The sequence below is a fragment of the Pteronotus mesoamericanus genome, unplaced genomic scaffold (assembly GCF_021234165.1).
Source record: "Pteronotus mesoamericanus isolate MK-2021 breed Mesoamerican mustached bat unplaced genomic scaffold, CSHL_Meso_final contig_68, whole genome shotgun sequence".
Taxonomy (NCBI): Eukaryota; Metazoa; Chordata; class Mammalia; order Chiroptera; family Mormoopidae; genus Pteronotus; species Pteronotus mesoamericanus.
The window spans coordinates 347,775-372,890 of record NW_026555234.1 but is presented as its reverse complement, the minus strand read 5'-3'; the positions used below and the strand labels follow the sequence as shown (position 1 = coordinate 372,890).

General features: G+C 43.2%; 1 protein-coding gene across 1 annotated transcript; it reads left to right on the top strand.

The window, feature by feature from the left end:
- Nucleotides 1-2,151: 2,151 nt before the first annotated feature.
- On the top strand, nt 2,152-24,274 carry LOC129077470 (transmembrane emp24 domain-containing protein 11). Its single transcript, XM_054581847.1, has 5 exons — nt 2,152-2,275; nt 15,967-16,067; nt 22,326-22,451; nt 23,174-23,320; nt 24,125-24,274. The coding sequence occupies exons 1-5, from the start codon at nt 2,152-2,154 to the stop codon at nt 24,272-24,274; spliced, it is 648 nt and encodes a 215-aa protein (XP_054437822.1).
- The last annotated feature ends 842 nt before the right edge of the window (nt 24,275-25,116 follow it).

The window sequence follows — 25,116 nt, the reverse complement described above, 5'->3', positions numbered from 1 at the left end:
TAAAATGAGCAGTGTTAAGACGTTTTAAATCTGACACTCTGAGGATTTAGTAGGAATAATAGAGAGAGAAGGAAATATTCAGACTACAGTGCCAAAGTTACAGAACTAGCTAAAAGAAAAAGGACCATTCAGGACCAGAATGCATACTATATCCCACACGGGCCAGATAAAGGCCCCACGCCCGAGCACATGACATGAGACTGCTGAGCACCAACCCAAGAGGAGACCTTTGAAGGGCCCCAAGGAGGGACAGATCACCCCCAAAGGAGCAGCTATTGGAACAACAGTCATTTCTCAGCAACAGCCGAGGGAGTCAGAAGGCCAAAACTTTGAATGTGTTGACAGAAACTACTGACCCACAGTTGTGAACTCAACACTATCTTTCAAGGATGAAGGCTTTTATACATTGACAGATGAACAAAAACTGGGTTTAATACCAAGATGACTACTACCCTGAAGACACATCTGAGGACATGCCATAGCACAAGAATATCTCCTCTCTGTCCTCCAGAAAAGCTTGAAGGCAAAAGTAGCCCAGTGGAAACACACTCTTTATGTTCTTTTATCAACGGAGCCAAGACAAGGGGCAGAAGGTGGAGCAGGAAGCACCTGTGTCCACCTGACCGACTACCAGGCTCTATCCGACGGGGCTAAGTGGGGACTCTGGAGTCTGTGGAAGGGTCGCACCTTCCAGGGGAGGACCCTTCCAGGGGAGGGTAAATTGTGGTTCATTCTGGTCAACGTAGCTCCTAGCACAGCAGCAGCTCCCATCCCCCATCCAGCCGGGGGCAGGCAGCTGGGCACGCGCCCCTGCAGCAGCCCACACCCCGCTCGCAGGAACCAAGATGAGCAAGCAGGGCCTTGTGTTCCAAGCATCGGGGGCCTGGGCGCCGATCGGTGGTTGCTGCTCCTAATCACAGAGAGGCAGAGAGGGGGGGAGCAGCCATTGTTGTTGCAACTCCAGCCCCCAGTTGCAAGCCCTGCCCCCTCCAGCTGAGGTGACTTGCAGAAGATTTAAAAAGCTGGCACCCTACTCTCCCTTCTCCCTTAATTTTTCACTTTTCCCCCTTTCAGAGCCAAATATTTATGGGAAGGTATTTAAAAACAACTGCATGTACCGGGAACACTAGAAAGTGAGACCATGCCCAGGACCATCTCAGAAAAGGCCCAAGAAGACCTCAGGTTTACCCCTCAGAGCTGTTCCACAGAGACAACCTACAACAATCAAGCAACAGCAACACAAAACAGCAAACCCTGAGAAAGAGGGGGAATGTGATTTCCAGAGTTACCACATTATTAGGTCCAAACGTCCAGTTTCAACACAAGGCTACAAAGAAATAGGAAAATATGGACTATTCAAAAAATAAATAAATTAATTAAGAAAGCTGTCCCTGTAAAGATCTAATGGCAGGTCTGCTAGACAGAGACCTTTATTAAAGATGCCCAAACAAAGAGTCAAATGCCCAGTTCTGCTCCCATGATGCAGTTCTGCGGCCTCCTGGTTCTGTGCGGTGTCACCGCCGGGGCAGCCAGGAGAGGGCCACGTGGGGCCCCCCCATACTGCTCCTGCAGCTTTCTGTGAGTCTATAAATATTTAAAAATAAAAGCTTTAAAAAAATACATTGGATGCTCCTGTTCAGGGCGAGTCCTCAGTTAAACCCAGGCTGTCAGTGCCTCATAGGCCGGCGCATCGCGTCCCAGCAACCGGCCTGCTCCTCCAGCCTGTCTCCCTCCTCTCCTTCCTCACTCCCAGGGCCAGCCCTTACTTCCTCCCCCCGCCTCCTGCCAAGCCAGGCAGACCACCAGAAAATGGCCATGTGGGTTGGGTCAAGGGGTATCTGCTGGGCTTCGCACTTTGTGGTTTGCTCCAGGCCCGCATTGTCTTTCATCCCGTTAAAACACTTCAAAATCCTTAAAAACAACAGATGGGAGGGCATTCTGATGTCATCGTGCTTCGAAAGGCCCTGAGGTCCACATGTCTTGTTCCCTGGGACTTGCTGCAACACCTGCCCAAGGGCAACCACCACATGTCACTTCTCACAGAAATCAATTTACAAACTTAGTCAATGAAATACAAACACTCAATAAGCAGCATCATTTGCAATTGATACATTTCAAAGCGAATACCCAGGAATGGCTCAAGCAACAGAAATGCAAACGCTAACATTTCTCTTAAGTTTCTGTTTTTCACTTACAACTGCTTTTTATTTCCACGTGGGAGAACGAGAGGAGAAATGCATCATAGAAGACATTCCAAGTGACACACTGATCACAGGTATGTCCATTGTGCTCTTCTGAATGTTGAACTGTGGAAGCCACATTGTGGTCTCCTGCCACCCTCTGAGGTATATATTGTTTGTCAGTGAGTATCAGGCTGTGTGGTTTCCTCTGGAGACAGTTTATCAAGTCATGCGAACGCAACGTGAAAATAGCCTTTAGAGTGAATTGCATAATTCATAAACAGGAAACCGAGATGCAATACCACAGAATCCAAGCTTGATTTGTTTTTCCGACTGTCAGGTTTCCTTCAGTAAAAGATTCTGATGCCATTAATTCTGCTAAGCGTGGTTGAATTCTCCAAAGATATGGGAGGGTTCTAGATGGGTCCAGTAAAACAGACAAAACAGCAGACATTAACGCGTCCTGAGCGTCCGTGTCCCCCAGGCAGGGGTGCTGAGGGGCCCTGTGTATAAGCCCGACATTGCTGCCTGAGCCAGCTGCACATAAAACCCGCCACCATCACGGCGACTTCTACTCGCTCCCACTCCCCACCCAGGTGCCCCCCCATGGCAAGCTTCACTGGCCTGCCGAGAAAGCAGCAAGTGCAGTGTCTCAGAATTGCATAGAAAATCCAGTATGTTCAACGTCCAAGTCAGAATCAACATCAAACGCCCTGGTTTTCATACAAAAAAGGAAAGAAGGGGCAGGATGTAAATCCAGGTGTTGTCTATCAGTGCCAAGCGTGGATTCGTATGTCAAGTTCAATCTCACAGTGAATTGCGTCCAACTCCCCTCTGTGCATCTTGGCCATCACACTGGAGAGTTCTACTGAAAAGACTAACACCCACCCTGCAAAAAGTCAAATAACGCATCACGCAAGGAGGCAAAGGAAGAGACTGCAACGTGAGGCGGACTTTGGGGTCCAGTAGATTGCAAAGACAACACACGGAGAAGCGCTGGGTGGTGTCAGCAGCTCCCCACTGCTGGCGCGGTCACTGTGGCAAGAGGCTGTTTGAGGCTGTAGAGTGTGAACAAGACCAGCCAGTTCAGGTCCCAGCTAAGCGACCTGATAACTGCATGCCCTTGGGCAAGTGACTTAACCATTCTGCTTTGTTTGTGAAACAGGATCAAATAATAGACACCTGTTTCTTTTGGTTGTGATAATCACTAAATTAATATTCATTAAGCTTGTAAGAACCAGCCAGACACACTGAATGTACTTTAAGTGTTTGCTTGTGTTCCCTGACCCCCAATTGTTCATCTCAGAGATGTTCCAGTTCCTGGGTGTATAGATCTGTGTCAGGTGGTCGTTTTTCCAGTAACCTGTGAACTTTTCTGCCTGCATTTGAAAGGGTAGCAGAGGAACTAAGAGAAATAGGAGTAGCCTGTTCCCCCCCTCCCCCCGCACCTCCCACCTGCTGCCTTGAGGCTCACCAGTTGGATGGACTTGGCCTGGGACACACTCATTGGCTGTGAGCCCAAGAATCACCCGCCCAACTAGAGGGTCTGAGGCAGGAGGCAAATGCGGCTAGAGGGTGCTTAGCAGCTGTGAGAAAGACAGGTCTCAGTCTGCCTCGCCCCCATGGACATTGAGTCTCCCCCCTTCCCTGTCCTGCTCTGGTCCCTCCCTACCTCCACCTGCTCCCTCCCCACTGTCTTCCTAAGCCTCCATCTCTGTTCTCTCCTCTCTGCAGTTCTGTAGTCATCACCCCCATGCAATTATTTTTTTTTTAGAGATTTTATTTATTTTTAGAGAGGGGGAAAGGAGGGAGAAAGAGAAGGAAAGAAATAGCAATATGTGAGAGAAACATTGGTTGCCTCTCATGTGCATCCCAACCAGAGATCAAACCCATGACCCAGACATGTGCCCTGAACCAGCAACCTTTTGCTTTGTGGGATGATGCCCAGCCAACTGATCCACATCAGTCAGGCCACCCCATGCAATTATTTAGGTTCAGAGCTCAGCTTCTAAAGCCTACTGTAACTACAGGGACAATTTGGAAACATGTCAGGTCAAATTTTTAAATTTTTCTTTAAAAGAGAATGTGGTCCTAAAGTCTGAGAATGTATAATATGCTAATAGAGAAAAATAGAAAAAAAAAGCAAGAAATAAGGGATAAACAGGATAAACAGAAAAAAAAATAGCAAGATAAATGTTGTAGGCATAAACCCAACAACATTTTATATCACACTAAATGTAAATGGACAAAGATCCAATGAAAAGACAAAGATTGACTGGATTTAAAAACAAAATAACTATATGCTGTTTTCATATGAAACACTTTTAATATAAGGAAAGGTTGAAAGTAAAAGAATGGAAAGATATACATGTAAATATGAACTGAGGACAAGTGAGAGTAAAGTACACTTTACGAAAATCACTAGAGTTAAAAGGACACACAAGTCACCAAAGCTGGGTTTAGTCAGAGAAAGATGTCTGGATGTGTTTCCTACTGGATCCTAATGGATTTCTTTTACAGGAATTTGAGCACACAGACCATCAATTAAGTCTCTACTCTCGTCATTATTTTCCTTTAACTATAATCACGTCTTTAATCATTAGCCCAAGTAACATAATAGCATACACCAAGATAGAATTCTTAAACATTTCTTTTAAAAGACCTTTTTGAAAAAAATTTCACTTCACATTTACTGTATGCTGGGTTCACTGTGGGTTGCAAGCCCCTGTAGCTGAGGCCAGGACCTGGGCCCAGCCCTGGCGCTGGCAGGGCAGACAAGCCCAACTGCTGCGGGCCAGGGCTCGGCCACCTGTGCGGCCTTCACCAGGACCTGGGCCCAGCCCCCCCGCTGGCAGGGCGGACAAGCCCCAGACCGCTGCGGGCCGGGGCTCGGCCACCTGTGCGGCCTCCGCCAGGACCGGGCTCAGCGTTCCCCCCCTGCCTCACTGAACCATCGCAGAAACTTCGCCACCGATGAAATCCCTGACTTTCTCTCAGTGCACATTTGATCATGAACACGTGTGTCAAACACACTTGGTTAAGAAGTGCTCATCCAGAATATGCTTATATCTAATTTTTAGATCACCACTAAAATGAAAAACAGACTTTAAGTGTTTCTGGGCATCTGTGGGGACCTGAGACCTTGTCTGATACCCCTCATCCAGGAAGAGCACACATCAGCTATTCATTTCCCTCTTCGCAGATCTGAAGTGCAATGGCATCCAATGAAATACACCCATCTAAAAAGTTCCAGAGAAAGACCTCTGAGCCAGCCATCCAAATCTACCTGACAGTGTGATTCTGCTCATTGGGGCTAAAAACAGGCTGCAAGGAACTCAAGGGCTTGGCCTTCTGCCTTCTGCCACTCCCCCTTGGAGGCAGCTCAGGGCACCACAGGGCACAGAAATCTACTTTTGGAGTTAACAAGGCGTGCTTTGCACCTGCCTCTGTTGCCCAGTACCTGGTGACTGTGAGCTGTTTCCTTATCTGTAAATTGAAGCAACACCTGGCACAGAGGTGACTAGCTACAGGTGTTCGTCAATATCAGTTCCCACCCTCTTGGACTCTGTCTCCAACTTTGTCGCTTGGCCTCCCAGTGTCTGCCCTAAGCTATACCCCCACCAAAAGACAAAGGAAATCCCCTGAGAAGCAGAGAAGAGGCTGGCATTCCCCTGCTAGGGGCTGAGAGGGAGACAACAAAATAGGACTTGCGCACCTGAACACTGCATCAGTCTGGGCGCAATGGCCAAACCTTGCTTAGAAGCTGCAAAGTCAAATATAGTGTTTATCTTAGATCTTTTAATAAAGTTCTTTAATAATAAATTCAAGATTGTCTTGAATAAAAGAAAGGGAGAGAGGTCTTTCAGGGAGAGAGGAGGAGCAGAGATGGAACTCTAGAGGGGCCACGGTGTAAGTTCTAGAGCTGGCCTGGTGAGTTTTAAAACTACTTGCTGGTCCTTGTAGACATTTTTTTTTTAAACAAGGCTGTTAGTCTCTTGTAAACAGCAGGCATTGAGAGAAATGGAGAGGTGCCATGGAGCACAATGATCATTAAAAAGAAAATAATTAGAATTCTGAACCAATGAGTTTGCTCCCGGTTGCTCCCTTTCAAAGGTCCTAGATATGGCTCTTACAGTCTGCCTGGTACCAGGGCTGCTGCCTTTTTTTTCCTTTAGAGTGAAACTTATTAGCGTCTAGGAGACAAAGTTAAATGAGTGTCATCCTTCATCACGCTCATTCATGTCTTCACCGAACACCACACCACACCTCAGGGTGTCTGAGGCTTGATGCTCTCTGGAGCAGCTCTGAGACAAGTAATTAAGAAGGTGCTCCCAGGAACCAGAGGGAAAGAAGCCAGGGGAGGTGAGATTTCTGGTGAAACCCAGACTCAGACTGAGCTCAGAGCCCTCAGGAACATAAGATAATAGTGCAGACATATGACCCAGTACATCTGCTCTGAGTGGATGCCCAAAAGGAGTGAAAGCAAAGACTTGGATACTGGCACACCCATGTCACAGCAGCATTACTCACAGTGGCCAAAAGGGGGAGCCCCCAAGTATCCATAGGCAGATGATTGTATAAACACAATGGTATGAAACATTATTCAGCCTTAAAAGGAAGGAATTCTGACACTTGATTCTACATGGATGAACACTGAGGACGTTATTCTCAGTGAACTAAGCCAGTCGCTAAAGAAAAATACTGTGATTCCACTTACGTGAAATCCCTAGAATAGGAAAATTCAAAAAGCAAAAAGTAGCCCTGGCTGGTGTGTCTCAGTTGATTAGAGTGGTATCCCATAGCTGAAAGGTTGTGGGTTTGATTCCTAGCCAGGGCACATGCCTAAGATGCAGTTTGATCCCCAGTCCAGATGTGTACAATCCCTGGTCCAGGTGTGTGTGGGAGGCAACCAATCGATGCTTCTCTCTCTCATCAATGTTTCTCTCTCCCTTCCTCTCTCTCTAAAAGCAATGAAAAAATATCCTTGAGTGAAGATGGTTAAAAAAGAAAAGAAAAAAGTAGAATAGACCTTGCCAGGAGCTGGGGGGTGGGGAGATAATACTTCAAAGGGGACAAGTTCTGTTTCTACAGATGATGGTGGCAGTTGCACAACAATGTGATAGTACTTAATGCACCTGAATTCCACACTTAAAATGGTTAAGTTCAATTTTGTTATATCTATTTTACCATGACTTTTTAAAACATTTAATAAATAGTTGGATGAGACACTCAGAGTTTGTCCTACCTCCAGGCAAAGGAGCTGGGCATCTGTCCCCTCACATTTCACTGGCTTCTAGCCAGGGCAGGTCGCAGGTCCCAGCAAAGCATGTGATGTGGGGTATACACAGTGTCCACCATGGCCATGTGAACATGCATTCTGGCTGTTGTTCCTCCCTGGCCAGAAAGTGCTTCTGTGCCTGGGCAGTTGCTCAGTCCCCTAACCCCGCACCTGCAAATGCCCATGGTTTCTAACGACGCTGCTTTGGAAGAAGTGTCTGCACTTCCAATCATCTCTCCCTAGTGAAAACGTGACAAGAACCTAAGAATGAATGTAATGTAACACATGAGCCTGGAGGACCATCCTGTGTGGCTGGGACAGAAAATTGAGCAAAAATGAACAGACGCTTCACTAGAGAGGAGACCCAAGTAGCCAGGAATCAGACAGAAAGGTGAGTCTGAGCTTTCTCAGCTTTGTGAGTCATCAAGGGAGCATGAGCAAAGCCCAGTGAGATACACACACCAGCAAATGCAAAATGGGAAAGAAAGCAGCGAGCGAGCGAGCGCATGCAGTCCTCTCATGATCATGACCGGGATTCCCAACCAGGGGGCTGAACACAGACACGCCTGGGACCCAGGGAAACAGCCAATTCCCAACAGAAATGCATACATGTGCTCAAAGGCATGAGGACCTTCCTGGCAGCACTACTTGCAATGGCCAAAAAACTGGACCCTGCCCAATGCCCATCAACAGTCAAACATAATATAAAAATCACCCTGTCACCTGTGCAGAGGTCTACAGCAGATGGGCCTCACAAACACGGGTTGATTAGCTGCTGACACAAACATTCACATACTTAGACAAGGTTCAGAGGTTCAAAGACAGGCAGAAAGAACTTGTCTTTAGAAGTCCAAGTGGTAGTTGCCTTGGAGAACTGCGGGGGGCGGGGTGTTAGCGAGTGGCAGGGCATTTGGGATGAGGGTCATGTTTTGACCAGGGTGATAGTGGTTGCATAACTGATTGAGCTGTACACTGATGGGGCTTGTATTACGTGCCATGCACATATGCACCGCCTTTCTGCCATACAATACCTTATTGTCCTCTCCCTATATGGAATCTCAGAAAGATTCACAGGTTGTAAGGAAACCAGGGGTCCCTGGAGGAACTCGGAGCATTCTAGAAGGGATCGCTCTGTGTTCACAGCAATTGTTTTCCATGCCCAGGTCACTGCAGGGGTCAACCAGATGACTGGGCCTGTGACCCCCCACACTGCAGGGCCACCCACTTCTTTCCTTCACTCATTCATCAAATACCAGGCACCCAATTCATGTCTAGGTTGTTCTGCACTCAGCTCTGGATCTTTCTTCAGCTCTGAACAGACTTCAATTTAGGCTATAGACAAACATTTGAGGACAGAGAAAGATAGTCACAAAAAACTGAGTGGAAAATGTACAGATCGTACATGATGTATGATCTCATTTTTTATAATATATATAATATGCACTTATAGGGGCAAAAAGTCTGGAAGGATCATACTGAATACAGAAAACTCCTACAGGGGATTTTTACCTTCTAAAATTCCTTCAGTGAATGCATATTATTTTTCAAATACCAACTCAAATGGCCCATGATTCCAGCCTCAAGGACCCAAGGTTGGGAGCGGAAGGGACAAACACATCAAGGTCACAGGGCAGGGCTGAGTGCCTGAACAGTGCATACAGCAGGCACTGGTAGACGAGGGGAGGCACATTCAAGCAGCTGGGAGAGGGCTTCTGCATGCCTGGGGCAACTGGCCTTCATGAACCCGGCTCTCACTGAATGGACACCCCAGAGGAAGGTCCCCTGCATAGCAAGGCTGGCCCACAAGTTGTGTAAGAACCACACTTGCTTTGAAGCACACGCGCAGTCCCTGGCTGTGGGGTAAGCATACTTTGTGGTGCAGGTGTAAGGCCCTCAATTAGGTAACCAAGCTAAGTTTTCATCCTGCTCAGCCTTTTATTGTCTGGATGGTTCCAGAGAAGTCACTTAGCCCCAGGGATCTCAGGCTCCTCCTGTGTGACAGTGGGGGTTGCTGTACCAGCTTTACAGGGTCGTAGGAGTCAATGGGAACTGACAGAAAACACTGCAGTGAAAGCCCACAATGTCAAGAATTATTTATCAAGTGCTTGCATAGTGCTTACAATGTGCCAAGTTCTATGGTACACAGCTTACAAATATTAACTCACTCTTCGTACCCTAAGAGATATAACTTTACTATCCTCGTTTTTTACCTATGGGGATACTGAAGCATGCCGTTCAGTGACTTGCCCAAGTGTCTGTTTCTGGCCAGAAACCTTGCTGGTGTCTCACCACGCGGTGGGAAGCGGGAGGAGGCAGCCTATCCCTGCTCTGTACTGGTGCTGCTCCATCTACACCCTGAAGTGGGCTCTCAGGCTCTGCCTGAGCAGCGCTTCTCTTCTGCCATCTGGTGGTAGCCATGGGGCATGACACCTCCGTCCATGCTGCCCTCCCACCGAGGGGCCCAGATCAGGTTTGGGGGCTCAGGGCTAGGGATGATGGTCTGATACCTCAGGCAGTGTGTCAAGGACACTGGCAGTTTAACAATAGGACCGCTGACACTCATTCAAACCCTTCCTGAACATGTATTGAAGGGCACTTCCATTCATCCCACACATCCTTACGGAGACTCTGCCGTGGAGCCAAACAAGGCCCTCAGCTTACTGCTGGGCCTAGGGCCTAGGAGAGAGGATATAGAATGTCCCTTGCGCTCCAGAACCTTCAGAGCGCAGACACAAAATGACGACCACAACAGGTGGCAGACACCATAAAAAGCACCCGGTGTGGGTGTGGAAGAGTGACAAGAGCCAAGTCCCCAAGAAGTGGGAGGGTGGCCACTGGCAGAGCAAGGACACCCTAACCCCTCCAACCAGAGGCAGGCAGCAGGGAAGTGAGTTGCATGGGTGAGCACACTGGGTGGTGGAAAGATGCTGTCTCTGTAGGAACCATGTCAGAGGTGGGGATGGGCTGCAGAGGTGGAGGTAAGAGGCGGGAGGGGCTTAGCATGAACCAGCTGTTGGCATCCAGGTGGTCACATCTCTGGGAAGACATCAGTCCAGGTGGCCGTGCGCTTTTCCCCAGAACATTCAGCTGCTTCAGCAAAGGTGCTGATCAGGGAGAGTTGGTGAGCACTCCACATGTTCTGGTGGTGTTCGTCCTGCTGGTCATGCTGCTTGTTCTTCAGTTTTCCTACCAACTTTGTCTAGCATTTCTGTCAATTACGGGGAGTGCTGAAATCCCAGCTATCATTGTCCATTTTTCCTTTCCATTGTTTTACTTCATGTGCTTTGCAACTCTGTTATTTGATGCATTTAGGATGGTGATATCTTCCCAGTGGACTAACCCCTGTATCATTATGTAATTATGATTATTTTTGTCATTGGTAATTTTCTTTGCTCTGAAGTCTCATTCATCTGATTACTGTAAAGCCACTCAAGCTTTCTTTTGACCCATGTCAGAATGGTGAACCTTTTTATTTTACACTTTTAACCTGTCTGTAGCATTATATCCAAAGTGACTTTCTTACAGACTGCATAATATTGGGTCGTTGAAAACATCCATTCTACCATCTTTGTCTAACCTCTCTTTAGACCAGTTACATAGAATGTAATCGATATGCCAATATTTAGGTCTGGTTTCTGTTCCCATTTTCCATTCCCTACCTTCCTGTAGGTCAACTTGAACATTTTGTAATATTACGTTTTGTATCATCTGTAGTATTTTTCTCTTCATCGCTTTGTATAGTTGTTATCGGTGGTTGCTCTTGGGATTACAATACACATACCTGACTTATCACAGTCTAGGAGGATCAATATTTTACCATTTCTAGTAGAATGTAGAACCTTACCACCATGTAAATCTCTTTGCCCTCCTCCCCTTTACAATAATAATTGTCATAAATATTATGTCCATACACTTTGAGAACCACATTGGATGTTATATATTTTTTGCTTTTAATTATCAAACATTTGAAAACTGTCAAACAACTTTTTTAAAAAGAGAATACTTTATTGCAATTTCCCAAGATATTCACCCTTTCCATTGTTCTCTCTCCATTCTGATATTCCAACTTTACTTATCATTTTATCTGTGTGAAGGACTTCCTTTAGCCATTATTTTAAAGCAGATGTTCTAGTAAAAAAAAAAATTCTTAGTTTCCCTTAATCTAAGAATATTTTGCTTTTATTCTGAAGGATATGTTTGGTGGATGTAAAATTCTGTTGGCAATTCTTTTCTTTCAACATTTGAAAATATTTGCAACTTCTTTCTAGCCTCTATGTGTTCTGATGAGAATCTGCTGTCACTCAAATTGTTGTTCTGCTAATACTGCATTGTTCTGCTCTATTTTCCACACATATTTTTTTGTCTTTAATTCTGAGAAATTCAATTATGATGTGTCTGGTGATGGATTTGGGGAAGTTTATCCTGTTCACTCAGCTTCTTGAGTCTGTAGGCTTTTTAAAAAAAATTTTGGGAAGTTTTCAGCCATCGATTCTTCCAATGTTTATTCAGCCCTAACAGGCATACCTCACTTTATTGAGCTTTGCTTCTTCACACATGCTGCATATTTTACAAATTGAAGGTAAAACTTTCCACCAGTAAAAAAATTACAACTTGCTGAAGTCTCAGATGATGTCAGCGTTTGTTAGCAATAAAGTATTTTGAATTAAGGTATGCACATTTTTTTTAGATATGCTATTATACACTTAGAATACAGTATGGTGTACACATAACTTTCACATGCACTAGGACACAGAAAAATTCATGTGACTTGATTTATTGAGGTATGTGCTTTATTGCAGTGGTGTGGACTGATCCTGTAGAATCCGTGAGGCATGGCTGTCCTCCTCCTGTTCTCTGCGACTTGCAAACTGTAGACCTTTGATTATTGTCCCACAGGTTCAGGAGACTATTTGAGGTCCTTTTTTCCTCCATCTATTTTCTTTCTGTAGAATATATTTGATTATTTCTATTGATGTAATTTCAAGTTCATTGACTCTTTTCTCTTTTGTCTCCATTTTCTTATTGAGTCTACTCCGTATGTTTTCAATGTCAAATACTGAATTTTTCCTGTCCTAATGTGTCCATATTTTTTTTATTTTCTACTTTTTTGCTAAGACTTTCTATCCTATTTTTTCATTATTTTAAGGGTGTTTCAACTTCTACTTGATGTACTTTCACTATGGCTGTTCAAATTTCTTATCAGATAATTCCATCTTCTATGTCATTTTGATGTTGGTGTCTGTTAACTGTCTTTTCTCATTCAAGATGAGATTTTCCTTGTTCTTAGTATGGTAATTCTATACTGTATCCTGGACATTCTGAGTGTTCTGTATGACTCTGAATCCTATTTAATTACTCTGTTTCAGCAGGCAGTCGACCCACATAGATTCATAACATACTCTAATATTAATTTAGTGTTCTGTGACTTTGTGCTACTGTTCTGGTCTACTCTGCTTGTGTGTCACAAAGTCATCCTGAAACCTGGGCAGTATTCTGCACCACAGGTGGAGTCTCAAAGCTTCTGCCATGTTGATTCTGGTTGGCTACATGCACAAGCTGTTCAGAAGTGTGTGCAGGACTTCAGACACGGTCTTAAAGATCCTTTTCAGCTCTGGCTGGTGTGGCTCAGTGGATTGGGTGCCAGCCTCAGAACCAGAAAATTGTAGGTTTGATTTCCAGTCAGGGCACATGCCTGGGTTGCAGGCCAGGTCCCCACCTGGGGGAGTGTGAGAAGCAACTGATCGATATATCTCTTGCACACTGAGGTTGCCCTCCCTCTTGGCCCTCCTTGCCCCTCTCTCTAAAAATAAATAAATAAAATCTTTAAAGAAAAAAAGATCCCTTTCATCAGCTCCCTCTTCTCTGGGATCCTCCCTAAGGTCTCTAGGGTTTATGAGGAATTCTGTCTCTTTACTGCCCTCTTAGTGCAGGGTAGACATCTTGACAGGCTCCACCTATCTCCACATCTGAAGTGCCCAGTGGGCACGAGTGTAATTTCTTTCATCTGGAGCAGGGCAGGTATACTTGGAGGGGTTCCATCCTGTAGGATCATCCTATTCCAGATCCTTTGGCTAGAGATGTTTCTTGAGACAGTTTTCTTACTTTCTTCTCTATCTCAATTTGGTCTGCAGTTGTAGATTGCTCTAGCTCCCAGGCAAGGACATACAGGTATACAGAAAACAAACAGAAGCATTGCTGAATCGTGCTGTGAGTCACGAGGTCCTTAGCCAGTGAGTCTGTGTCTCCACCTTTCAGAATCTTTTGACAGCTCCCCCAGGGCTTTTAGTTGTAATTAGCAGCAGGAATAAGGTGGAATGGACTTGCTCCATCTTTTCCAGAATCATCAATGATATTTTTAAAAGACCTTCTTGAGGTAGACCATTCTAAAAAGTATAGACTATACATTATATATAGTTAGCAAATTTCTGATGGGAAGAGGCCAGATCCATTCAAAAGATGCTTGTATAGCTGCAGTCACTCAGGCACAGGCAGGTTTCAGAGTTTGCTGCAGCCTTCTGTCCCAGGAAATATTCTCTCGGTGTCCTCCAAAGAGTCTCTCACTTTCCAAGACGGCCCCTACAGTCCACGTGTGGGTGAAGCTCCCATCTCAGGTCCCTGTCAGGGGCTGTCCTCGTGCCTCCCAGGGAGGCAGTATGCACTGGATATAGTTTTGGGCTTTGGAAGCGGATAACTTCAGTGGTAATTCTGCCTCTACGACTTATTACTAGGTGACTATCAGCTGTGACTTTCTCTCTCTGATACTCGGCTCACAACTTGTAATATAGGGATAATACAGAATCTAACACTTTTTACAGTCTCCACTACTAGCACATGACCACCTAGATTATGACTATAGCCTCCCAGCTTCCACTCTTGATCCTTCTTCATTCTTTTCTCCACACAATAAAAATTGCAAAATGAAAAACACATCATTTCACTCCTCTAACCAATTGCTTCCCCAAATCCTTATAACAGACCTGTAGGCCCTCCCTGGTCTGGCCTCTGCTATGCCTTCAACCCCATCAACCATTCTCTCCTTGCTAACCTCACTCCAGCCACTCTGCTGTTCCTAAAACACCTGAGCATGTTCCTGCCCCAGGACATCTGTACACGCTCCTATGTAGAAAGATCTTTCCCCAGTGGAGGCAGCATCACATGGTGCTGAGGGAAAAGGCACACACTGTCTGGGTCTGAACCCTGACTCTGCCACGTGCTAGGAATGTGACCTTCAGCAAATTATTCAATACTTTTTCTGTGTATCAGTTTCATCATGTGTAAGATCATCGTTAAGACAGTATCTACCTACATAATGTTGTCATTAAAATTCAGATTGCATGTGTAAATTTCTTAGAATGGTACTCAGCACATAATTGGCACTGAATGTGAGAGTTAACTTTTATATATGACATTGGTAAGTATAAGTAGTTTAAAACTGTGTATTTTTTTTTCTCCCTTATTCTTTCAGGTCTTTGCTCAAGTGTCAGAGAGCCCTCCCAGATTACCCACATGGTACTTGAGTACCCTAGCACAGTCTATCCATTACCTGCTTCTTTTAGGATTAACACCTCTGACATTACATATATGTTTGCTTGTTGTCTGCTTCTGACTGTAGGAAAGCTCCATGGGACCCCATCAACCATTCTCTCCTTGCTTTCAACCCCAAAAGACATTGTCTATTTTGTTCACTTCTGTCCTCAGTTTCTAGAACAGTGCCCCTGCAAGGAAGGTGCTCATTATGTGCATGTCAAATGACTGGGTGAATGAATGAATGGATAAAAAGGCTTTCCTAAGAGCACGTTTTGAGAATAAATGGGATAATGAATGTTAAATGCTTAACACAGTACCTGGCCTACATAAGGTAATGTTACATATTTTTCAATAAACGTTAGCTATTTTTTCGTTCTGACTGTACTTTTCGAGGCAACAAGGAGAAAGTTGAGCCCTATGATGCTTATCAGGTCATAAAGGGAGACGGCAGGGGTCCCCTTCAGCAATCCAAACTTTAGCAGGAGCCTCTGGAGACGACAGAAGGGTTAAACATGAACACACCTAAACTTTAGGAAGGAATTATGTAGGAAGTGTTCAGGATAAGTCATGGGAGTGAGAAACTGGAGGAGGCAGGACTACTGAGGAGGTGCTGGAGGTCTAGGCCCAACCCTTGTGGAGTAACAAAGCTTTCATAGTCCTAGCTTATCTTCCTCCTCAGTGCTCACAGCTCTGAGACTTCAGAGGGATAAGAACTGTCCCCTTTTCTGCGTAGGAAACTGAGGTTCAGAGCAGTGAAGTAACATATAGATAGGAGTGAGACAGGACCAAGGGCTCAAATCTTCCTACACTTTCTAGCTTTCCAATTCTGCTACGTGACCTAACCCCTAAAGTGTCAACCATTCAAAAGCAAAATTTTGTGATTTGGGTACACTGAAAAATACAAGTTTATTATCAGTAATCATGTATAACTATTTCTTATACTTATTTTATAGTGTGTCTTATCTTATACTTTTGGAACAGGGACTTTCAAGATACAGCAATGGGACATGGTCAGACATGATTTCCTTGAATCTGCTCCTGGTTTGGGGCTCTTTGTGACTGTTACAACTTATAATGAGGAGGTAAAACATTCTTTTATGTTTTGTTACTAAAATTTTTCATTTGCTAAAACTCACATGTCATGTATCCCCACAAACTTTTAAAATCTGTGTAACCACTCATTAACCAGCCTTTGAATTTTTAATGTGTAGGCCCCTGAACATAAGCAGTGCACAAAGACAAAGAAGGTACCAACCTCCCAAGAACCTCGTCCAGCATCAGCTGGACAGGGAAAGTTTGAAAACAATACAAACTGAGGTTTGCTGGTCGTGCTGGGCAGAGGGGAGCCACAGTGCCAAGGCATCCCAAAGATTCTGCAGGGACCAGGCTTCATCTGCTCTGCTGGTGCTGCAGCTCCCCACCCCACAGCATGAGGACCAGAGAGGCCACCTTCCCTTCCGGTGCTGGTGAGGGCTTTCTCTAGTACTCGGCAGCCTCTGCGTCTGTCTGGTATCTGTGGGAGTTAGCAAAGGAGTAGGAAAGAAACAAGTGAAAAGAATTTGGATTTTGGAGTCAGAGCCAAGTTAAAATGCAGACTGTCATCTACAAGCTGAATCTTGCGCAGGTTATTTGCCTGCTTTGATCTTCCGTTTTCCCATCTGTACAATGGATATAACAGGTGTCCGTTCTTCAAAAACACAACTGCCTGAAACAACACCCCCTTCTAGAAGACAGGAGAAATATTTTCAGTCACTCTGCAAGCATCCAACAAATTTTTATCATGGGCCTAATATATGCCCAACCCTCTCCTTGGCCTAGAAAAGACAAAAGTCTTACCCACAGGCCTTATTTTCAGGAAGGCCCTCTCCATTTGGATGCTGACAAGAAACAGCTCTAGTTTCAACATTTCTTACAAGTTAAGATCCCCTTTTAAGATCCCTATCAGCACCCCTACAAGGTCTCTATTCCTACTTGGGCCAGTGTGTCTGGAGGCATGGGGTACTCTAAGTTGTCCCCTGATCATGTGTCCATTCCTATTCATGTGATTGACAGCACAAGAGAACAAGCTGGTAGGAGAGTCAAGGTAGACCATATCAATGACACACATGTACCGCACAAACATGAATTCTGTGCCCTGTTTTCCAATATTCCATGTCCTCAGAAATGATGGTTCTGAGAGGTTAAATTACATACAAGACTTCACTGTCAGCAAGTGACAACACAGATTTAAACTTACATGTTTTTTTCCAATACACTAAACTAGTACACATTCAAAACATGTGTGCTGACTAAAATATCCACTGGAAATAGACCATGCAGAGTCTTGATATGAAACTACAGCTCAGAAATTCAATTTAACAGATAACAAGCAGTCACTAAATATTTTTTTCAGAGAAGAGGTCTTTGTTACACATTTAAAATTAAAAACCAATTGTAAAATCTGACCCTTGAATGCAGTCTTATTTAATAAGATTTCCCAGTCAACAGTCTGTCACTTATGGTTTTGTAAATTCTATGGGTTTCCAATATAGTGTCATACAGAGTAGTTTCATTCCCTTAAAAATCCTGTGTTCCATCTATTCATCCCTCTCTCCTTCTAACATTTGACGACCACTGATCTTTTCACTGTCTCCATAACTTTGCCTTTTCCAGGATGACACATAGCTGGGATCATACAATGTGGAGCCTTTTCGTATTGGCTTCTTTCATTTAGCAATATGGCCTTAAGTGTCTGTCATGTCTTTTCGTGGCTTGATAGTTAATTTAGAGCTGAGTAATATTCAGTTGTCTGGCTGGACCACTGTGTATTTGTTCATTCATCCAATGAGGAACGTTTTAGTTGCTTCTAAATTTTTGGCAATTTTGAATAAAGCTTCTATAAATGTTCATGTGCATATATTTTGTGTGTACCTAAGATTCCATCTTATTTGGGTAAATAAATAGCATATTTGTGGGATCATATGATAATATGTTTAGTTTTGTAAGAAACGGCCAAATTGTCTTCCAAAGTCACTGCAGCATTTTGCATTACCACCAGCAATGGATGAGAGCTCCTGTTGTTCCACATCCTTGATAACATCTGGTGTTAATGTTTCAGATTTCTGCCATTCTCAAAGATATCTCACTTTAAATTTGCAATTCTCTAATAACATATGATGGGGAGCATCTTTTCATATGCTTATTTGCCCTGTGTATGTCTTCTTTAATGAGGTGTCTTTTGCCCATTTTTTAAATTGATTTGTTCATTTCCTTATTGTGATTTTCATAGTTCTTTGTATACTTTGGGTAACAGTCCTTTATTGGATGTCTTTTACAAATATTTCCTCTTGTCTGTGGCCTATCTTGTTATTCTCCTGACCACGTATTTTGCAGAGCAGAAGTTTTAATTTTAATGAAGTCTAGTTTCTCAACTATTTCTTTCCTGGGTCATGCCTTTGGTGTTGTATGTAAGAAGTCATACCCAAACTCAAGGTCATCAAGATTTTCTCCTATGTTAACTTCTAGGGGTTTTATAGTTTTGTGTTTTACATTTACATCTATAACATAGTTTGAGTTAATTTCTGTAAAAGGTGCAAGGTCTGTGTCTACATTCATTTCTTTGCATGTGGATGTCCAGTTGTTCCAGCACCATTTGTAGAAAAGACTGTCTTTGTAATTGTGTCTAGATGGAGAGACATATTTCTGATGCTTTCTACTCCATCTTCTCAGAACCCTCTCCTAGTTCAAAATATTTTAAAAATCTCTTATTTCTTGATTCATGTGCTATTTAGAAGTGTGCTTTCAATATCCAAATATTTTGGGATTTCCCAGCTACCTTTCTGTTATTGAGTCCTACTTTAATTCCATTATGTTCTGAGAACTGTGTGTTTCTATTATTTTCCATGTGTTAAGGTTGCTTTATGGCCCAGAGTGTAGTCTGTCTTGGTGAATGTTTCATGGGAGCTTGGGAAGAATGCATAATTTGCTGTTGTTGGATGAAGTGATCTGTAGATGCCAATTGCATGCAGTTGGTTGATGGTGCTGTTAAGTTCAACCATGTCCTCACTGATCTTCTGCCTGCTGGATCTGTCCATTCTGACAGAGGAGTGTTGACATTTCCGACCATAATAGTGGAATCTTCTGTTTCTCCTTGTAGTTCTATCAGTTTCTGCCCCACATGGTTTGATGCTCTCTTGTTAGGTGCATATATGCTGAAGATTGTTTTATGTCCTTGGAAAATGGACCCCTTCATCACTGTGAAATATTCCATGACTCCATTTTCCCTGGTGGCTTCCCTTGTTTGGAAGTCAGTAAAGCTACTCCAGCTTCCTTCTGTGTGAGATAAGCTTAAACTTAGTGCACACATCCTTGTCTATCCCTTAACTTTTAATCTGTATGTGTCTTTATATTTAAAGTAAATATCTTGTAGACAATATATAGTTGTGTTGCCTTTTTAATCTGCTCTGACAGTCTTTTTTTAAAATATTTTTTGTTTACTTATTTTTTAGAGAGATGGGAAGGGAGGGAGAAAGAGAGGGAGAGAAACATCAATATGAGAAAGAAACATTAATCAGTTACCTCTCACACATATCCTGACCAGGAATTGAAACAGCGACCCTTTGCTTTGTGGGACAATGCCCAACCAACTGAGCCACACTGCTCAAGGCTGATAGTCTGTCTTTTAATTGGTGCATTTAGTCCATTGATATTCAAAGCAAATATTGATACAGTTGGGTTAACATCTACCATATCTGTTACTGTTTTCTATTCATTGTGCTTGTTCTTTGTCCCTGTTTTTGTATTCTACTCTTTCTCTGTCTTTTGTGGTTTGGATTGAATATTTTATAATTCTGTCTCCTTTCTTAGCATATCAGTTATACTTCATTTTTTAAACTTTTTTGTAGTGGTTGACCTAGTGTTTGCCATATATATTTGCAATTAATCCAAGTCCACTTTCAAACAACATCCTACCACTTCACAGGTACAGCAAGTGCCTTATGATAACAAAGTACTCACAATTCTTCCTTCCCATCCCTTACATCATTGCTGCCATTCATTTCACTTATAAACTATTGCATAATCAAATACATTGTTGCTGTTATTTTGAACAGACTGTTACACGTGAAATCAGTAAAGACAAATAAAATTTTTAACCATACCTCCGTTTTATTCCTTCTTTACCCTAACTTTTTATTCCTTCTCTAATGCTCTTCTGTTCTTTATGTAGATTCGAGTTTCTGACCTATACTGTTTTCTCTCTGGAGAGCTTCTTCTAACATTTGTTGCATGGCAGGTGTATCAGTGACAAATTCCCTCAATTTTAGTTTGTCTGAGAAAATCTCCATTTCTCCTTCACATTTGGAGAATTTTGCAAGATACAGAATTCTATGTTGGCAAGGGTTTTTTTTTTCCCTCTCTCTCTCCATCAAAAGCATTTCACTCCACTGTCTTCCTGATTGATGGTTGCTGAGGAGAAGTCAAACGTAATTCTTACTTTTGCTCCTCTACTGCTAAGGTTTTTTCCCCTCTGGCTTCTTTCATGATTTTATTTTTGATATCCACAGTTTCAATATGAAATGCTTAGGTGTAGCTTTTGGCATTTATCTTGCTTGGTTTTCTCTGAGGTTCCTGGCTCTGGTATTGGCATCTGATATGAATTTGGAGGAAGTTCTCATTGTTGCTTTAAATATTTTTCTTCTGTTCCTCTGTCTTTCTTCTCCTTCTGGTATTCCAATTACATGTGTATTACATCTTCTCTGGTTATCCCATGATTCTTGTATATTCTTTCAGGATCTTTTTTTCAGTCTTTTTTCTCTTTGTTTTTCCATTTTGGAAGTTTCTGTTCTCAAGCTCAGAGAATCTTGCCTCAGCCATATCCAGTCTACCAATGAGCCCATGAAAGGCATTCTTCATTTCTGCTGCAGCATTTTTATCTCTAGCATTTTTAAAAGACGTTATTTATTTTTAGAGAAAGGGAGGAAGAAAAGGAGAGAAATATCAATGTGTGATTGCCTCTTGTGCGCCCCCTACTGGGGACCTGACTTGTCTGGCAACCAGGCATGTGCCCTGACTGGGAATCGAACCAGTGATCCTTTGCTTCGTAGGCCAGCTCTCAATCCACTGAGCCCCACCAGCCAGGGCTCTAGCATTTCTTTTTGAGTCTTTCTTAGGAACTCCATCTCTCTGCTTACATGGCCCATCTGTTCCAGGACACTGTCTACTTTTTTCATGACAGACCTTAGCATATTAATCACAGTTTTTCTAAATTCCTGCTCTGATAATTCCAATATCCCAGCATATCTGAATCTGATTCTGATGCTAGCTCTGTTTCCTCAAACTGTGTCATTTTGCTTTATATTGTGCCTTGTAATCATTGTGGTTCTCAAAAGCTAGACGTGATGTACTGGGTAACAAGAACCCAGTACTGATTCCCACAGAGCTTCTTCTCTGGTAAGTTGTGCTCTTTGTATTTTCTTGTTTGTCTCTCCAATTTTGGAGGTAGCAGTTTGCCCTGTAACCTCAATTCTCTGACAGATCTTAAGAAAAAGTAATTTATTTCTGTTCAGTTTTTTATTTATTGTTTGGACACAGTGACAATTTCTAAGCTCTTTATATGCCAGACTTGAAGTCCTATATCTGTTTTCAAAATCCCAAGAAATATAACCACCTAACAGCTTGACGTGTATTCCTTAGAATCTAACACACATACAGAAACATTATGTGCATGCACACTTTTACAAATGATGCTTACTTCAAAAAGAGGATCCTATACAGACTGTTCTACCAGAGGATATGATGAACACCTTCAGTACAGATATGAATATAATATTCTCTTTTATTGCTATGCAATGTTTCTTTATTTGGCTTTGCCTAAATTTAATTACTCCCAACTGAACGGTATTAATGTTATTTCAAAAGTGCAATTTTGCTATTATGAATAATATCACACTTGATATCTTTTTATGTATAACTTTACTTGTGCATTTCTGTAGGATAAATATCTATAGGTAGAACTGCTGGTCAATGGTTATGTACATTTTAATTGTCTATATATATTGCCAAATTGCTCTCCAGAATGGTTGTTCCATTTGCATTCCCAAAGCAGTGTTTGGAGGTAGTATTCCTCACTACTACCCTTGGGTACTTTTAAATCTTTGCTGACCTGGTAACAACAAGAGATATCCGATTGTGGTTTGCATTTTTTTTATTACTAACAAGTCTGAATATTTTTCACGTTTATTGGTGATTTGATATCTTCTTTAGGAATTGCACAATGTTTACTAGATATATAGGAGAGATTTATTTTTAAGAACAGAAACTAAAGAATAACAAACTAAAAGTATGGAAATCCTCAATCCTAGGTATTGCTGTCAAAGTTATATGGCTCACAAGGAACATTCTATTTTACTTCACATTCACCTGGAGAACACATCATTTGCTTAGAATCTAATTCTACGAGGCTTGTGTCATTTGGAGGGAGTAAGCTGGTAAGTACCCGCCCCCATGTCCCTGTTAATGAACACAGCGTCAGCACTATTCAGGCGTGACATTGGTATGCAGAGCCATGACACCCAGACTGGTTAGAAAGTTATTAAAGCCCTGCACCCAGATCTCAGCACAACAACCAAGGAGGGAGCTGGAGAGCTTGGAAGAGGTTCAAAGGAGCGCCACAAAGTTGATTAAAGGGCTTGAAAAATAAGAACTGTGAGGGAAGGTTAAAAGAGCTGTGATTATTCAGGCTTGAAAACAAGTGAGGACTGAGGGTGAATTAATAATGGAATTCCAATAAGTAGAACTCTTCACGGTAGATGGTGATTGGCTATTTTCTAAATGTGCTGAGGATGAACGAGGAGAATTTGTACTTTAGCATCAGAAACTCAGCTGTGTATAAAGAAACTTTCCTGAGAGTAATCAGATTCTCAACACCAAACACATTTGCCTGATAGTAAATCTGATGTTCAGGAAAGTGTGAAGTACCCTCAGGTCAGGAGGTTACCGTTTAGGACATTATTATTACAAATAAGGCTGCTGAGTAAGACAAAGAATAGAGTGGCAGTGAGGGGAAAAGGGGGATGGAAAACCAGGGACTGCCTGCTCTTGTAAAGGGGGGAAAGGAAGGAGAGAGGCACTAAGGACACAAAGAGGGAAAATGAAGGGGAAAGGGGAGCTGTTTTAAAAACACGTTTCTTCCTTTTCACTGTTTGCACAGCGGATCCACTTAGACATTCGTGTTGGAGAACATGACCTCGATGCTGCCATTGCTCAAGCCAAGGACAAAGTTAATGAAGTTAGCTTCAAGCTTGAACATCTAATTGAGCAAATTGAGCAAATAGTCAAAGAACAAAACTATCAAAGGGTCAGTTTGCCTGTTCAGCTCATTTTATCTCTTCCTGCCAGGAATCTAATTCTGCAGATAAAGTTCCTGAACCAAGAAAAAGAATGCACTGCCTGTTCCTTAGTCCCTCGTTCTGAGCCAGACACGCAGGCTGTGTGTGGACATGGCGGTTGTGGGAAAAGGGCAGTCCTGCACCCTGCCCGTTGGACCACAAGCTCCTCTAGGACAGAAGGCCGTGGCCCATTCACCTTTGGGGTGTGAGCTTGTGGAATGAATGAATAAGGGCTTCCAAACATAATCCACGCATTTGAAGAGGCTCAGTATGCTTACTTTCCAAATCACTGTTTTGTTCCTGTGACATTATGTGTTTTCTGGGTCACGGCACTCAGTGGACTCCAGTCATAGGTGAGCTCAAATGTGCTCCATCACTCACTAACCTTGTGTCATCTCTGGGCTGCAGTTTCTTCATCTGAGTAATAAGATGAGGGCAGGTGCATGACACAGGGCTTAACGTAAAGTAAAGGAAGAATTCAAACCATGAAAATCTACCATTACTGGGTAATGTTCACTTTGCTTAAAGGTGAAAAATGTATAAAGTAGTAAGTCAAATACCAGATACATTTACACCAAAATACAAAAATGTCTTACAAGATTGATTCTTACCCCTTTGCTGACAAGACACCTGGCTTAGAAAACCAGAGATACTTTGGTATAAGAGGCTCATTGGGAAATATTAAATACCTTGCATGGATACAGCACCTTCTCCTCAAACTCATGCATTAAATGCTTTAAGAATCTAAACCTGCCTATTTCTCTCCTGTATAGGACCGTGAAGAAAATTTTCGAATGACTAGTGAAGACACAAACAGCAATGTTTTATGGTGGGCTTTTGCACAAACATTAATCTTTATCTCAGTTGGAATTTTACAAATGAAGTACCTTAAAGACTTCTTTATAGCTAAGAAGCTTGTTTAAAATGTTAATAAGGACAAATAACTACCTGCTAATTTGCATGTTTGAGTTAATAAATAAAAGTACATTCATAAATGTGTATTACAGCAAGTCATTGAATACCATTGTTTTGTTCAATGTCATTCTGTCCTAAGTTTGATGGAAAAAAATCGTTTTCCCACGGGGACCACTGACTGTGGGATTTGCACGTTCTCCCCTCCCACGTCCCAACAGCGGGCACCGTGGGCCCATGAGGTGAAGCTGTTCACATTGTCCCAGCGGGAGTGTGGGAGGCACTGCGGGAGAGCGCACGGCGTCCTGCCTGCGGCGGGTCCGCCCGGCGCCCTGAACTTCCGGGAGGGACTGGCCCCCCAGGACCCTGAACTGGAATCAGCAGGTTGAAAAATAATGATATTGTTTTCATTAATCCTTCTTAAATATACGTACACTAACAGCTCACATTTGTCTCAATGTTTAGCATTAGAAGTCTTTATCTGGAAATTTGGCAATGCTTTCGCGACCCGAAGTATGCCACAGGCACGGAACTCCGGTTTATATTCATCAGCCTCGGGGGGCTGCCGTCCTGGTCTCTGGGAACCCGTCCACAGCCGCGAGGGCTCCCGCGCTTGCGTGACCGGCGACGCCGACGGAAAGCCGCTTTGACAACGCAGCTCCCGACGCTGAGAGAGTAAGCGTGTCGTCGCTTCTCGTTTCGGGCGCGGTGCAGGCCAGCACCGCCCAGCAGAAACAAAGTACCGGCCACGGAGGAGAAATTTGTTTTCTGGTTGCCACATCAATAGGATTTTAAAAAGCGGTAAAATCAATCCTAGCGACGCATTTAACCCATTACATCAAAAGTATTACCG